The sequence below is a fragment of the Notolepis coatsorum genome, assembly GCF_963971535.1.
Source record: "Notolepis coatsorum genome assembly, chromosome: 17".
In the NCBI taxonomy this organism is placed as follows: domain Eukaryota; kingdom Metazoa; phylum Chordata; class Actinopteri; order Aulopiformes; family Paralepididae; genus Notolepis; species Notolepis coatsorum.
Genome location: NC_140181.1, coordinates 106,047,504 through 106,064,895, shown reverse-complemented (window position 1 = coordinate 106,064,895; position 17,392 = coordinate 106,047,504). Strand labels below are relative to the sequence as shown.

Here is a 17,392-nt window from a genome sequence, read left to right as displayed (position 1 = left end):
ACTGTGTTTAAGTTTTTTATACCACAACCCTATTTTATTTAGGATTTATTTTGCGACCTCACACTTAATGTATCGCGTAATTTCAACGTGGAATTAAGGAATATCAAAATAAAAGCACACGTTGTTGAACTTGATCATGCATATTTATTAGAAAATGTAATTACAGCACTATGTTATCAATACACATTTATAAAACAAGGCATATTTAACCAAAATATGTTGCCAGAACAAAAAGAATATTTTTTTTTTACAATTTGGGTTGCGACCCGTAGTTTGAGAACCACTGATGTAGACCGAACTACTGAAAACAACAGCTATTTTCTCAAAATGACATATCACCCCCAACCTATGTTGTATAGCCGCCGAATTTGACATAGTGTGTAAAATACAGCTGGTAACAGAAGCTGGGATATTTTGTCATTTCTATTTTATAGGATATTTCTTTAAGATTTTTAACCTAAAAATCTTAATTTCCAAAGACCAGTTTTTAAAGATATGGATTAATTCCTTGACTAAAACTTCAATGGAGATGGAAAATCCTTAGTCCAGCATTAAACACTAGGCTCAAGCAATGCTTGTGAAATTTAACCATTGTTTTCTTTTTGTTTCTTTAAGAATTCAACAACAAAAACACTTTTCTTTTTACAACCCTCTCTGTAAATGACCAACTATTTAGTGTCACCTATCACTATGAAACAAAAAGAAAAACATGTTAAGAGTAATAAGCACATTTGCAGAGAGATTCTCTTCGGTTCAAATAACAAACTCAGCAAGACCGACGGCTTCTCTGTTACAGTGGGTGACAATATTGTCACAATGAAATTACATACCTAGGTTCCATCCTAGAGGCAAATCTTTACTGTGACAAAATGGCATCCAATGTAATAAAAAAAAGTCAACCAACGAACTAATGTCACGGTGACCAATTGCAGCCACTCTTATTGTCTGGGACCAAATACGGCCACGCCCCACTCCCAGCAAAAAGTGGGAATCTCTAGAATGGGTTTGGGGCGGCGCTGTATACGGAAGTGGCTCTCAAGGTGACGATTAGACAACACTTTTTTGTTGTCAGTAGATGGCAGCATTGGTTTAAAATTAAAGGCTGAAAATGTTGAGAACTACAACACTGCATTTCCCAAGAGCGTTAGCACAGGTCGCAGGTCACTGGGATGTGTCTATAATTCTCCGACGTGATCTGAACAGCGTTAAACGATACTGCGACCTCGGTATAGCGACCGGGAATGGCCAACTAATTATCTTAACAAAAGTGCGCTGGTAGCGTTACATATGTTGTCTAAAGGGGGACATATGGTACAATTTAAGATTCTAATGATAATCGGCATATAAAGGACAACATAGAGCATCGTTAATTTGTAAGAAACCTCAATGAAAACGGCGCAGGGTGCTATTGTTATGAAAATGTGATAGAATCCTATAAAAATGTGGACGCATTTGGCCTACGTTCCGTTAGATTCTTCGGATCTCCTCTCTGGTAAACAAGAATACCCTGAAGACTCTGGCAGGAGCACTCATACAAGGGTACTACGACTATGCTTGCACCTCATCGTACCAAAGCACCTCAAAGGCGCTAAAAACTAAATTACAAACATCACAAAACAAACTGGTCAGACTTCTACTTGACCTTACTCCTAGAACCCACCTCACCCCTGCCCACTTTGACAACCTAGGATGGCTTAGAGTAGACGACAGAGTACAGCAACTTGCAATGGGCCTGGTCTACAAGATACACTACACGACTAAGGTACCCATGTACATGTCAAAATACTTCCCAAAGGTCAGTGAATACCACGACCACAACACCAGAGGGAGCTCCACAAATCATGTTAAACCCAGATTCGGCTCAAACACGTTTTGCAATTATGCCACATCAATGTGGAACGCCCTACCCACAGCTGTAAAGGAATGTAAATCACTACCCACTTTCAAAACCACTCTCAAAGAGCACCTACGGGAGACTGCTATTCGACACTGGCCCCTATAAATGTCCTAACCCAACCCCCTCCAATGTACAGTAAATGTCCTAACCCAATAATACACGAGACCCTCTTCTTGGGACCAAGTAAGGTTTCGTCGATAACCTTAGACTATTTTTGTATCACAAACAGTACTGTATTTGTAGATGGTATGTCATAAATGTATAGATGTAGCAGTACTGACTATCTGTATGTCATGTATGTCATATATGTTATGATGAATTGAAAATGGGGGACCCTGATGTAAACAAGACGAAAGTCTTTCTCTGATCTGCATCCCCTTAACAATTGTGTGTATTGAGCCGTACTGTATTGTACCCATTCTGCAATCTGTTAATAAATTTTTCAATCAATCAATCAATCAATCAATCAAGCATCTTAACAGGAGGAAAATATTCATATAAGAACACGCCAACCTTTTGGGAAATGCACTTACCATCTTCTCCAGAGTCAGACAAGAAGATAGAAACCAATTTCCTCTCTGTGTGTTTTCAGTAGAAAGCTGCAAGCTAAGCTAGCTTAGCACAAATGAATGGTAGCGGATATGGACCACTAGCCTAGCTGTTGGCCAAAAATACAGCTAGACTAGTGGTCCGTATCGATTTCCATGCATTTGTGCCAAGCTAGGCTAACGTGCAGCCAGATAGCTTTCTACTGAAGGCACAGAGAGGAAATTGGCATCTATCTTCTTGTCTGACTCCGGAGAAGACGGTAAGTGCATTTCCCAAAAGGTTGGCGTGTTCCTTTAAGGAGACCGTTATTCGTATTCACCTGCGGTACCTTGCCACAGTACAGCAGTCTTACCATGAGGAGTAGAGGCCCTTGATGGCCTGCTGCTCCTCACTCCAGTAGGTGGGGTTGTCATACTTGCAGGTCTGACCTCCGCAGCCCATGGAGCACTGCATCGGGCCAGGGATGACGTGGCGTAGGGCCTCGCCCACCACGGTGTACCTCGCCCGGGGCCTGCTGACTGAAGTCGAGAGAGAGAGAGAGAGAGAGAGAGAGAGAGAGAGAGAGAGAGAGAGAGAGAGAGAGAGAGAGAGAAGGAGGCAGAAAGAGAGAGAGAGATGGGAGAAAACGAGAGAAAGAGAGAGAGACACACACACAGAGGGGTGTTAAAAAAGTAGGTGGTTTGGGATAGTATAAAGTTGACCTCTCAAATGCAATTAAAGGACAATGCCAACTAATGTCAATATGTCTGGATATTTCCAGTGGTGACACACAATTACCTATAGTAGTCGTTTTTTTTTTTTTACCACACAAAACATGCAAAATTACGTTTTGAAAATGTTGTGATGGTAACTTTCAAAACCCTCTAGTGTAATTTACATGGCAGCACTGCAACTGAGACCAACGCAGCCTCCACACAGTGCACCTGTGACCTGCCTGACTCACGACCCTGCGTCCCACTTACAAGTATCTAATCTTTGTCCGGCAGTCTGCGTCAGGAGCAAGGGAATTACAGTAAACATAGCAATAGTATACTTCTCAAAATCACACGTTTCTTTTGTTTGTTAGTTTTATGATTTTTTTTTTTACCAAAAACATAATTGAGCTATAGTCATCAGCAGATAGATAGATATTGGTAATGTTGTGAAGGATCAGATTAAACCGAATATGTATATTTATTTATATATATATATTTAATTGTATTTGTATATCGTTTGATATCCCCTGTATATTCCTTGTACAATATGCATTGAATATCCCCGTTTCTACTAAACAGCCCATAATAGTTTCATTCTACCATTGGACGAGAACCTGGCGCCAGGTTGCCATACCCCTAGGTCCAAGTTCAATCGTGCCGCCTAACATGTCGTGGCAACCCCCGGTTCCGCGCAGTAATATGTCGGGCGAAATACGAATGGTACTATTTGTTCATAGCGCATATATATATGGCGCTAGTAAAGTAGAACTTCCTTTTAGTCCAGTTCTTTACCCTCCAACAGAGTGACAGACGCAAAGCCTCCCCACGACGCACGTGCGGTGTAGTAAGGCCTACTTGGCCCAGAATAGGCATTGAGATATCGTGTAGATTAATAGTTGAATAGTCATAGTTTGGCACTATACCGTCGAGTTGGACGTATTCTATTAAGCTAATAATAGTCTATTTATGTATGGTGCATCGTTCGGTTAGAGTTCTAAAGTTATCAGTACCCCCATCGTTCCTGACGTTATCTGGACGCTTAACCAGGCTGGTCAGACCCCTAGTGGTGATTGCATCCGAGGAGCTCCGGGCCAAGAGCGACTGGACCTGTATATTGGATTACTCTACCCGGACGACGGCGAGCCTTCCACGGCTTGGATTATGCTTTGTGTGCTTTGATTATTCCATGGATAAAGGCCAACACTGCGGAGTGTTGGAATTACCCCCCGGAGAGGACTCCAGGTGAGACGGCGCTCTACACGTGAGGTCGCCTCACGTCTCTCCGTTGTGGACCGGCAGATAACGTTCCACAGAGGGTCCAGCTGTATTCGTCTGCGGTCCGAGGTTCTGTAGGCACCGTGTCCAAGACTTTGGATTCTCCCAAGACACCGTCGGCCAGATGGGATACCGCCAGCGGCTTCTCTAACGCCCCCCTCCTACTGTCTTACAACCAGCGGTACCCCCCCCCCCCCTTAGTGTATCCAGCTATAATCATTTAAGTACCATCGCTATCGTTTTCCTAAATATTCCAGGTTGTATACTTACTCCCTGCGCAACCAGAGATTGGACATTCAATGTTGATTTACCTACGAATACTCATTTGCCATAAAAGTGCATATTTCATATTTCAAATCATAAATGTAATTAAGTGATCGTTGTATACACCTTTTGCTGTATTAAACCTTCGATTTGGTACATTTGTGTGGATTCGTTTCATCAGGTGGGAAAGTGTTCATCATACTTATATCTTGTACTGGGTGGCCAGAAGTTAAAGTACATGAGGTAGTGGTATTAAATATCATATCTAACAATACAGTCAGGGAATTGTACCCCTCAGTTACAGGTAATGTAAGCATTTCCCTGCCGCACTACCAAATGGTTAACCCTTTCACTGTGACAATACACAGACGGTTAACCCTTTCACTGCCACACAACAGCAGGTTAACCCTTTCACTGTTAACCATCTGTAGTGTGATAGTAAAGGGTTAACCTTCTGTAGTGTGGCAGTGAAAGGGTTAAGCATTTCCCCATCCAGAAGACTAAAGATGGAAATTAGCTTCTGCTAAATCTGGTGCAAATATATTTTCATGTAACAAACAATGATTAATGTAAATGCACATTGTCTATAAAAAAAATATATATATATAATTAAAAGAGGGACGAAAGCTGGTCTCCAGGACATCTTCCTTACAGTAATCCATCAGGTGTCAGGGGTCCCCACAGGTTGTCTTCAGGTGGAGTGTAGCGTGAACGACCACTTAGGCTTCCGTCCACAGTCATAGCAGAGCCTGGACACACACACACACACACACACACACACACACACACACACACACACACACACACACACACACACACACACACACACACACACACACACACACACACACACACACACACACACACACACACACACACACACACACACACACACACACACACACACAAGATACAAGATACTTTAATGCCACACAACTATGGTTGGTGGTAATCGTTTGCAGTACAGCATGTTATTTAAGCACTGGGTCATCAACATGGAACATCAAACGCCCCCCTCCCACCTCCCAATCCCCACATTAAATACATAAATACATACAGGACAGTCATATAACAAGTGTCAGTTAGTGTCAGTTCAGTTCAGTTCATGTTCACTTCAGTTCGGATGCTTGCCCGTCTGTGCAAGGGGGGGGGGGGGGGGGGGGGGGGGGGGGTGGCAGGCCGCCCATTGCTTAATAACAGCGCAGCAGTGCTGCTTTTGCTTCCGCGTTTTCCCTGATTGGCTGCGCCATGCCCCGCGGCAGGCGCGGCAACCGCAGAGCGGAGCGGCGGAGCGGCAGAGCTTGCGGAATTATGTAACCGCCCTAGTTTAGAGAGAGAGATTTTCATTCGGCGCTTCAGCTGACCTGGCAGAGCAGCGGTCCTGTGGTCCTGCGGTCCGTTGTTGACGAGTTCGAATCCCATCAAATTTTTTTTTTTAACGTGATTTTTTTTTTAGCGTGTATTCTTTCGCCGGTTAAGGTTAGGCATGGTTAAGGTTAAGGTTAAGGTTAGGCATTGTTTCGGAGTTGGTTAAGGTTAGAACGGTTAAGTTTAGGCGCTGTTAAGGAGCTGGTTAAGGTTAGAGTTTGTCTTAGAGAATGGCAATATTCTTTCTATGGTTAAGGTTAGGCATGGTTAAGGTTAGGCATTGTTTCGGAGTTGGTTAAGGTTAGAACGGTTAAGTTTAGGCACTGTTAAGGAGCTGGTTAAGGTTAGAGTTTGTCTTAGAGACAGCCTATTTCCGCACTGCCGCTCTCCCGCGTTGCCGCGGTCACATGGTCAAATTGTCACATTCTTGCACTGCTGCGCTGTTAAAAAGCAACACGCGGGCAGGCCAGGGTGTTAACATTATATTGACTTAAACTCATTCCCTAACCTTAACCCTCACCATATCGATCGATTGAACTAACTAACTAACTAACTAACTAACTAACTAACTAACTAACTAACTAACTAACTAACTAACTAACTAACTAACTAACTAACTATCTATCTATCTATCTATCTATCTATCTATCTATCTATCTATCTATTGATGAAATATGACACGTATCATGTAATTTTATAAGCGGAGACATTCTCCCATCACTACACTATATAAAGCTGGTTTTACGTCTCTCTCTCAGACAAGAGGACCACTCACAGATCAGTGACCTGCAGGCTGACCCCTGGTACATGGTACCGTTCCTCTCACACAAGCACACACACACGAACCCACACACACACATCCACACCCTCAAAGCACATACACAAACCTACACACACACACACACACAAACCTACACACACACACACACACAAACCCACACACACACACACACACCCTTGCTCACCCACCAGATTAGCCGATCACATAAATTCAACAGGATGTCACAAGCCGGTGAAATACGACTGGGTCATTCAGTGGTCACGAAGTCCAGTCGCTATTAAATCACAGATCGTTATCCTAGATACACACATGCACCTACTTACACGTAAACGCGCGCTACATGCACTCATGCACGCCGGACATACAGGCTGCCCAATACACAAGACACATAAACGTGCACTGAGGAGAGACACTACATACACACTGAACTATGGGATCGCTAATAAAGATCACCCCCAGAGCCAAGGGGGGACTTCACTTCACTTCACTTCACTTGACTTGACTTCACTTCGACTTCTCTGCTTTGACTGGACTGAACGGACGGACTGGTCTCCACGGACGAGACATGCTGGACTGAGACAATGACTTGACTTTTATAATTTCCTTTAATATACTCAACCGGCCGGTTGTAACAATCTAGATTTCAAATTGTACCTTGCTATATTCACCTTGTATAAATACTTTGCTTATTCACTTTTATATTACATTGCTTGTTAAACTTTTTATAATAAATACCTTCAAAAGTGTTTCATCTCTTATATCTTTAAGTATCTTTTACAACTTTCATGTTTGAGTCTAAAACGTGACAATTTGGCGTTCCTGGTGGGCATTCAATCAGACTTACCGACCTAGCTATTTACGGACGATATTGACTGGAAGACATCCACTCAGACAGAGGATCCACTTTCAAAGGTAAGCAGATAAGCCTGTTACGCAAAAGTCGAAATCTGCATAGTTAAAACAGCCGTTATGAGTGGATGCATTCTCAATTATTGTCTTGTAAATAGGTGGCTAAAAATAAAAGTAAAACCCATTGAATTGTGTTGTTGAAATGGATATTTGCAAGGTGCAATTTATAACTAGAACTTTTTTTATTTAATTTTTTCCTACTCACCACTCTTTTTTTTTTCTTTTTTTCTCTCTGCACTAGGCTAGAACCAACCCATTTATTTAAGTTAAGGGTAATCAGTTATTGAGTATAGACATAAAGTGGATTGCAGGTCTGAAATGCGGGAGAATTACGCCCATATTACGATTAAAGGAGCGATCGGCCTTTTCTTAGTCCTGGGATAGTGTCTCGTTTGCATCAGTCGACTGCAATCCAAGTCTTCAAGATAAACTTAGTCAAATTGCCAAGTTAGAGCAATAAGGGTTTGATTGTGTGGATGTGCTCGATGAAAAGCAGTGTGTTTTATATTCTGTCTTTTTTTTCCCCCCACTGCTTGATGTTTGTTGAATGAAAAGTCCTTCTCTATAAGGCAATAAGTGGTGTCATAAGTTAGAAGTGACCCATTTATTAAAGATAAGACCTCGGGGAGGCCTGACGGATATAGCAGGGACTTAGGCCCTATAGTCAGAGTTGTTTTAATGGCCATAAAATGGATTGTGTAGGGCTGAAGTGCGTGGGAATTACGAACAGTTTACGGTTAATGGTTGATCAGCCTTAATTTGTCCTGATTTAGTCTCTTGATTGCGTCAGCCAGCTGCAATCCTGGCCAGGAATAAGCTTAGTCAGTTACGAAGGACCCATGAATGTGGTTAGCGTATGAGTTATGTTATACCGATATTTTATTCCCGTATTTTAATGTTGAGTATTGTATTGTACAGACTTCTTATATTCTGGGTGTTGTGTAGTAGAGAATGGTATATTATATTGAAATTAGTGTACTGGTGGTAGGGGGGCCATGTCCTGCTCTGCGAGGAGGGGTACTGGTTCAGCGGACTTTTGAACCTTCGAAGCGGCCGCGCGAGGGAGCGGGTCTGTGGAACCAGAAACGATTGAACCCTCTTCGCATTGCAGTTTCAGACTATGCATTGACGATTAGATGGATGTATCTAGTTCATTAACGATAGGCGGGTGTTATGTTATATTATATTATTATGTTATGCTATATAAGCAGTTGTAGGAGCGGGTATTATATTATTGTATTGTGCTATATAGGAGGCGTGGGTACCTGACTTCTCGTCGCGACCACTCAGGGCACCGCCGTGCGCACTGCTGACGCGCGACTCGTGGGCTGGAAGCAATCGTTTTAATTTTGGTTGGATACAGAGGCGTGCACCACGCGCATATTCACAGAAATATTATACACTCAATATCTGCGTTATTACCACACTTATAGATGCTGTTGAACCAGCAATCTTTATCTTTTCTAATGCGGATTAACCATGTTGTGGGGTACAGCCGCACTGATCATCATTCTATAATGAATTCTAATATTCTAATTAAATATATAATAGCTGGTTGTATATGCAAAATGGACAATGGAACACTGGAACTGGAAATCTTTAAAGGCACATATGGACTATGCATTTACAGCTATTCGCTTTCAATACAAACCCGCGAGTGTCTGAGGGCGTTTTCTGCTCCCATCCGCTGCGTCCTAAATCAGGGTTTTCACGTATTGCATATGCATGAATAAACGTATTATTGATAAACGCAAAGCACAAAGACCATAGAGTATGATATGTCTAGTGGGACGATACAGATATAATTTTCATCGTTCATTCGTTTGGCTCTGACAAACGTAACCTTCCATGGAATAAAATATATACCAAAGACATGAAAATTGCTTTAATTCCGGGCTTATATATAGTTACACGCACGGTGTGCGGACTGCGTGACATACATAGGGGGGAGAAGGACTTTCGTCTTGTTTGCATCAGGGTCCCCCGTTTTCAATTAGTCATAATCAACCAGTTGTTGTTGTTATTATTATTATTTCTTTGGTCCGAGGCGCGGGGACTGTTAGTGCCGCTTGCGGTACGTAACGTTGCGGGAGACGCACATAGTTCACACAGGACTGCGTTGATGGAGAGACGCACGTATTGGTGTATAGGGCAGGCATGCAACAGGGAGCCGCTGCGGGCTGTTCATTCGTTGTTTTCTTTTGCGCTCGGTTCAGCCGACATCCTCGTCTTCTTACCCGGCCAGGGGAAGAACGATATGCGCCGGGCGCGTTGTCAGGATGGGGGGTGTGTGACATTGACAAGCGGTCACTGCACTAATCGTAGAACGTTATGTTACTGGGATAAGCGGCTGCGATTATTATAAATTAAGAGGACCAGAGGTGTTTTGTGTTTTTTTTCATTTGATAAATAGGTGAAGTTTTGGTTTGTGCTTGCAGCGCCGCCACGCTCCGATGCGAGACAAAGCATGCGTTTCGCTATCTATATAACGGCGGATTAGTGAGCGACCATGAATCATAATTTTAGTAATTTGACCCATTATTTGATTTTATTAGTCTTCCTGGGGTCCACCAGGAACAGTAATTATTATTGCAATTCTTTGTTTTTTGGAGACAGTACCAGACGCATATTGCATGATGATGATATCGGGTTGAATGAAATTACGTGCGTGCACGGTGGCGGAGGAACAAAAGTGGACAGGTGAATGAATGAGTGAATGGGAACTTTATTTGACGGATTACAGAAGGGGTACAATACGGTACGGCTCAATACGTGCAATTGTTGGGGGGATGCAGACCAGAGAAAGGCGTTTGTCTTGTTTCCATCAGGGTCTCCCACATATTTTGTATGCTTTGTAATAACAGTATGGCCTGTGTTCTTTGTGTGGTTCTGCTAAAAAAGACACAATGTAAACCTTTCTTTGTTTACTTTCAATGAAACCATAAAGCAGCCCCCAGAAGACCGATACGATTTGATAAGGGACTTAAAAATCTCCAGCGCCTGTAATATTCGTTTTACATCATAACCATAAGATCTGTTTTGTGTCGTCACCCGAGTGAGGAGACGGGGTCTAGATAGAAGTAGATAGAAGGCGTGACTGGATATCTGAGCGATTGGTATGGATGTTTACAATCATAGTGAATATCGTCCTTGCATTGCTCCCAAATCATGGACAATCTAGTCAATATAATCATGGACATAGTATATAGGCCTATAGCCTCTGCGGTCACATTGATTGGTTAGCGCGTTTTATTGTTGGAAGTACATCTAACGCAATGAACCCATATTCCCCACGGGGACAGTACAGGTGTTATTATTCTTGACGAAAATTGTAATTTAGATTTGGCTATTATCCCTGTGATGGGAACTCAACGTGTATATACACTCGTAAAATCGAATGGTTGTTAGTCAACATCCAGCGGACGTTGCTGTTTTGGTGGAACTTGTTTTTAGTGGGTCTTAAGTGTCTCGGTATATATTTTCTTTGCAACTTTGATTCACTGATAAAACGATTTAATCACGTCATCGCAACAGGACGCGAGCATGCGTGTATGGGGTTCAAGAATGTTGATATTTGTTCCACTTGCACGTATTCTGAGTGGCTCTGTCGTCAGATGTCTGGATTCTAAATGCGACTGTTGCCTTATGATGCCTCGTGAGGTGGAAAGACAGGAAGGGTTTGCCGTATAGGATATGTATATGAAAGTTGTATTTTAGTCATAAGTCTTCTGAGGACGGAAGTAATTACGGCAGTATGGTTTCTTTGTTGACAGATGTGAAGCTCGTCTGATTACTGTCACTGTGGCGTGCAGTAGAAGGTCCTATAGTCATATGCGCGCGTGTGTGTTTACCGTTTGAATAATTAGGCATAATTCTAATGAGAAATTAATCCTTGTATATTACTTATTCATTAATTAATTTATATTAATGAATGTATTGTATGTTCGGTCTGTCTCTGATGCTGAAGGCAGGTCTGTCTTCTAAGAGCGGTTTTGATCTCCATATAAGACTGGATATGTTTATAGCAAAAAAAAAAAAAAAAAAAAAAGAAAAAACACACAGATCGGAGTTGCAAACAACTTTTAAAAGAACATAGAGGATAATGGGAACACATATTAGGCCTGTATACATTATGCACCCATACATATTATATACGTTGGGGGGTATTTTTAAAGTGAATCTACTATACAGCGGAGGTTTTGAGGCAGGTTATTCCAAGGGGTTAATGCTCTACAACTAAAAGATCCCCTTAAGAGCGTTGGTTTTAGGACCTGGCAATTCGAGATGCCCACTACTGGGACCTTGAGTGTAATACTCATGCACAGTTTTGCACAATCGGTTCATGTATAGGGAACAGGGGTTTTACTGCTCAGGACCAATTTAAGCAGCAAGGCCAAGAGAGGCGGGCATGCATATACGGCTCACATTGGACCTTGGTCAGCGGCCCATAGTACCAACCGTGCTGCCCAGTTCGGGGCAGCCTGGAGTTTACAGAGGTCACCGCTTCTATCTGACATGAGTACCTCTCCTGGGAATACCGATTGCTCTTCCCATTTTTAAGAAAAATAAAGACGATAATTAAAATACTGAGATTAAGACAGAGTGCTGTCCAGCTTCACTCCAAAGAGATTAGTACTTTCGACTTGTTGAACTGCAGAATTACACGAGTTTAAATGAATCTTTGGAGACTTGCAGAGTCCTGGTTTCACCCCCCCCCCCCCCCTCCTCTCTCTCTCTCTCTCTCTCTCTCTCTCTCTCTCTCTCTCTCTCTCTCTCTCTCTCTCTCTCTCTTTCTCTTCCTCTCTCTCTCCCTTCTCAAACTCAGCACAGAGGACACAGCTGTCCCGGGTGGGAAGAGGAAGCTGAGACATTTTTAGCTAGCTGCTCCTGTTTTCTGGGAGAAGTTAAGAGTGGCTATGGAGATTCCCCTGGGCGTTCCGATGGCTCCTGGTAGCAGTGCCGAAGGGACTAATCGACGCCTGCACCCGTTGGCCGTACACCCCACGGCCCCACTGGGGGCTATAGGCCTTACGTCTAGGTCAGGCATTATAGCTCAGCTACAGTCAATGGGCGCGGAGAGATTTGTGTCAATATCAATCCGTGACCTAGCTTTCTTTAAAGAAGGAATGTTGCGAAATAGGGCAGGAGAAGGAAGGGTGATTTCGTTTCCCCCCCTCAATCCCCGTTAATCTATCTTGTGTTCCCTCTCTCTTAGGCCTAGGGGGAGTGGGTGTAGACTGGATTTGGCTGAGATTGAGGGTAGAAAGGGAGGGAGCCGCCGCTATTTCGTATTTGCCTAAATACGATACTAAGTGCATGTCTGTCTGTGGGTGCATGGTTCTGCGTTTATGATTCCAACTGAAACATTAACTAATTTTGTTTGTCATGGTTTATTGGGGGGTGCATGGGGTACATGTGTGTCCTGGAGTATGGGTGTGAAGCGTATGCTTGGTTCGATTACTGCATGTTTCTATGATTATGGTGGGAGACTGGATGTGTTGCGTGTTTCTTTTTCTCCCCTTTTCCTGCTCTCCTTTAGGGAGGCCGTGACCCATCAATCATGCTGGTGTATACCCCTGGTCTGTAAAATGCTGTATAACTCAGTAGAATACTGTATACTCATTAGAATATATATACTCGGTAGAATACTGTATACTCATTAGAATGTATATACTCATTGGAATACTGTATGCTCGGTAGACTACTGTATGCTCAATAGGTTAGACCAGCGTTGTGGACGCTGTTATTGTCTTGTCTTTTATAATGTTTTTTTTGTCCCACGATTTGTGTCAGGATAGATCAATCAATCAATCTACAAGCCCTGACGCACACGCTGATGATCTCGCTAGCACACGCCCTTACGCTGGCGCGCACGATCACGACACACACACACATACATACACACACGCACACACACGTTGTCTGTACGCACACACAACCTAATACGAACACGGGCACACACACACACACGCACTCTATACACACACGTACACTGGCACATGAACACACAGACTCTGATACACACCGTTTCGCTCTCTCTCCCTATTTGGTCCTTATTTTACGTTATTTTAATTTTTTGGGTGTGGATTTTGTATTTTTTCTTTTTACTCTTTTTGGGTTTTGAGTCTGGTTCATTTTAAGTTTGCCGTTTTATTGTAATCTCTGTCTGGATGTCGTTTTAATGTGTTGGATTGATTGGTAATGTTGGCGGGGAGGGCCGCTGTTCTATTCTTCTCTCTCTCTCTCTGTGACTCTGGGACGGGCAGCGGACTTGATCCCACACGGACCCAATACTCAGCCATGGATATCCTCAGTCAAGGGGGGACGGGCCATGGTGGGACGGGCCATGGTGGGACGGGCCATGGTGACTGTGGTGACAGCTGGACCACACTGACAGCATGGAGGAGAGGAGGTGGAGTATGAGACATTGGGACTCTAAGTGGTGACGTTACATCCCCCGACGGCTCTGTGGTCGAGGTCCTGCTGGGCCTGGCGACCTGGGGTCATGGGCTGGCACGGAGCAGTGGTACAGAGGACCCCCCGCTGTGAAGCCATGGAGCGGTTTGGGCGAATACGGGTCTGTCTTTGTCGGATATGTTTGTGTCGCTGACCATAGTGCTCTTATCATCCTGAAGGGTGGTTGCTGCTGCACTTACCGAGGACAAGGACTCGGCCGTTGGGATGGACGCTCACTGAGGTTGACAGGGGACGTGTGCCGCTGCTACATCTCTCTGTATCCTCCTGGACAGGCGTCTGTATCCTCCTAGAAAGTCATCTCTCAGTATTCTACCAAGAGCCATGGCAGTCCCCACCGCGGTGCTATCTCTCCTCCCCTCTTCTACTCCTCCTCCCCCGTTTATCCCCCACTGACTGTGCAGGATGTGGGGCTGTCCGTGACTGTGCAGGAAGTGGAGCTGTCCAATGCCACGTATTACCAGGTCGTGATATCCAGATATGGGAGGAAGCTGTGACTGGTCTCTCCTCACCGGATGACACCGGGGGGAGAAGCCTCATATTATAGGACTCTGTCTCCTACTCTCTCATCTCTCTGTCCCTCTCTTGACCGCACCAAATTCATCTCTCTCCTCTGGGCCCCCACATGTATGTGGTCACACTCCACAAGTCCAGTATGTGGTCACACTCCACAAGTCCAGCAAGGTGTCACGCTCCGCAAGCCCAACAAGGTTACGTATAGGTCTGATGTATTAGTGTTGGTCATCCCATACGCGCCGGAGAAGGAGCCTCATGTCATAGGCCTCTAGCCTTTTCTATCTCCTATTCTACTCTCTCTCTCATCTCTCTATACCGCACCAATTCATCTCTCTCCTCTGGGCCCCCCATTGTATGTGGTCACACTCCACAAGGTTGCGTACAAGTCTGATATGTAGAGCTGTGATCCGTCGCGGACGTCGGCCGGCGGTGAAGTTTCGTTTTTCTTTTGTATTTTTCTGTTTTTTTACGGGGCCTTTTGGCGCCCTACGCCCTGGTTTGGGTTAATACACTGTTATGTTTTGTTATACACTGTTATGTTTTGTTATACACTGTTATGTTTTATTATGCACTGTTTTGATATCCACTATTATGTTTTATTATACTCTGTTGTGTTTTGTTATACACTGTTGTGTTGTTATTATGCACTGTTATGTTTTATTGTGCACTGTTATTGTACGCTGTTATGTTATGTTTGACAAACTCACAGTGAGTCGGATGTGCTGTGAGCTGCGCCAAGGGCCGTTACCATAATAGCGGGACTATGGGACGATGTGTGCCTTTTATCCTCCAGTTATGTCATGGTTTTTAAGCATGTTATTATTCATGTGTTCTTTATTGGCCGTACATTCTGGGCCGTTTGTCTCGGGAGGTTTTTTGGCCACATGCAGGACTCTGTTTGATGAAAACAGTAGAGAGGTTGATGATTGTGCCATTTCTCTATTGACTCTTGTGGGTCGGCCGGTTGGGTGTGTTTTTTATTATGTGGTTGTTTGTTGGTAATTTTGCTTGAGGTCCCCCTTCTATTTCATTTTCTCCCTACCTGTGGGTAGGGAGAGGGGGGACTGATGAAATATGACACGTATCATGTAATTTTATAAGCGGAGACATTCTCCCATCACTACACTATATAAAGCTGGTTTTACGTCTCTCTCTCAGACAAGAGGACCACTCACAGATCAGTGACCTGCAGGCTGACCCCTGGTACATGGTACCGTTCCTCTCACACAAGCACACACACACGAACCCACACACACACATCCACACCCTCAAAGCACATACACAAACCTACACACACACACACACACAAACCTACACACACACACACACACAAACCCACACACACACACACACACCCTTGCTCACCCACCAGATTAGCCGATCACATAAATTCAACAGGATGTCACAAGCCGGTGAAATACGACTGGGTCATTCAGTGGTCACGAAGTCCAGTCGCTATTAAATCACAGATCGTTATCCTAGATACACACATGCACCTACTTACACGTAAACGCGCGCTACATGCACTCATGCACGCCGGACATACAGGCTGCCCAATACACAAGACACATAAACGTGCACTGAGGAGAGACACTACATACACACTGAACTATGGGATCGCTAATAAAGATCACCCCCAGAGCCAAGGGGGGACTTCACTTCACTTCACTTCACTTGACTTGACTTCACTTCGACTTCTCTGCTTTGACTGGACTGAACGGACGGACTGGTCTCCACGGACGAGACATGCTGGACTGAGACAATGACTTGACTTTTATAATTTCCTTTAATATACTCAACCGGCCGGTTGTAACAATCTAGATTTCAAATTGTACCTTGCTATATTCACCTTGTATAAATACTTTGCTTATTCACTTTTATATTACATTGCTTGTTAAACTTTTTATAATAAATACCTTCAAAAGTGTTTCATCTCTTATATCTTTAAGTATCTTTTACAACTTTCATGTTTGAGTCTAAAACGTGACACTATCTATCTATCTATCTATCTATCTATCTATCTATCTATCTATCTATCTATCTATCTATCTATCTATCTATCTATCTATCTCTTGAAATAACCCTTTTCTTAATTACAACTGTAAGTGAACCATACAAATGACCGCTTGGTGTGTTCTGCTCTTTTGGGGACATGTTGGATAGTAAACCCAGATCTCACTCAGCGACAGTTGGAAATGGTAAACGTAACACAACCACAGATCAACATCAGACAGCACACTTGTGTCATCGGGTACAGCTGACATTTTAATCCTTTTCGATAATCCATTTTACAGAATCGGTTTATACTTAGACGGCATTACCTCGCCGTGATTCACCACAGTTAATCAGTAGACTGGCAATGGTTAACTGTACAAGAGTAAGAAACATAATACTCAAATAGGTCATTGCAGGAAAAGAGGGTGAGTATTATGTTTCTTACTTTTGTAGTTACTGTAATCATTGCCAGTCTACAGTAACAATACTACTGAAACTGTACAAGAGTAAGAAACATATACTCACCCTCTTTTCCTGCAAAGACCTATTTGTGGAGCTGCAATGACCTGTTTGTTGTTCTACGTGCCAACCTGTCTGACCACGATCCTCACAGCTCTGATGTTCTCCCCCTCTCTGGCTCAGCAGTGGGGCTCACAGCTCTGATGTTCT

At 43.5% G+C, this 17,392-nt stretch overlaps 1 protein-coding gene across 1 annotated transcript in view; it reads right to left on the bottom strand.

Moving 5' to 3' along the window:
- The window catches only part of ptpdc1b (protein tyrosine phosphatase domain containing 1b), a gene marked incomplete at both ends in the record, with an annotated part of 31,459 nt that extends 17,166 nt beyond the window's left edge, over positions 1–14,293 (bottom strand). The window contains 2 exons of the mRNA XM_084333616.1: positions 2,799–2,964; positions 14,191–14,293. Coding sequence (XP_084189742.1) covers positions 2,799–2,964; positions 14,191–14,293 — 269 coding nt within the window. The remainder of the gene's footprint in view (positions 1–2,798; positions 2,965–14,190) is intronic.
- Positions 14,294–17,392: the final 3,099 nt, after the last annotated feature.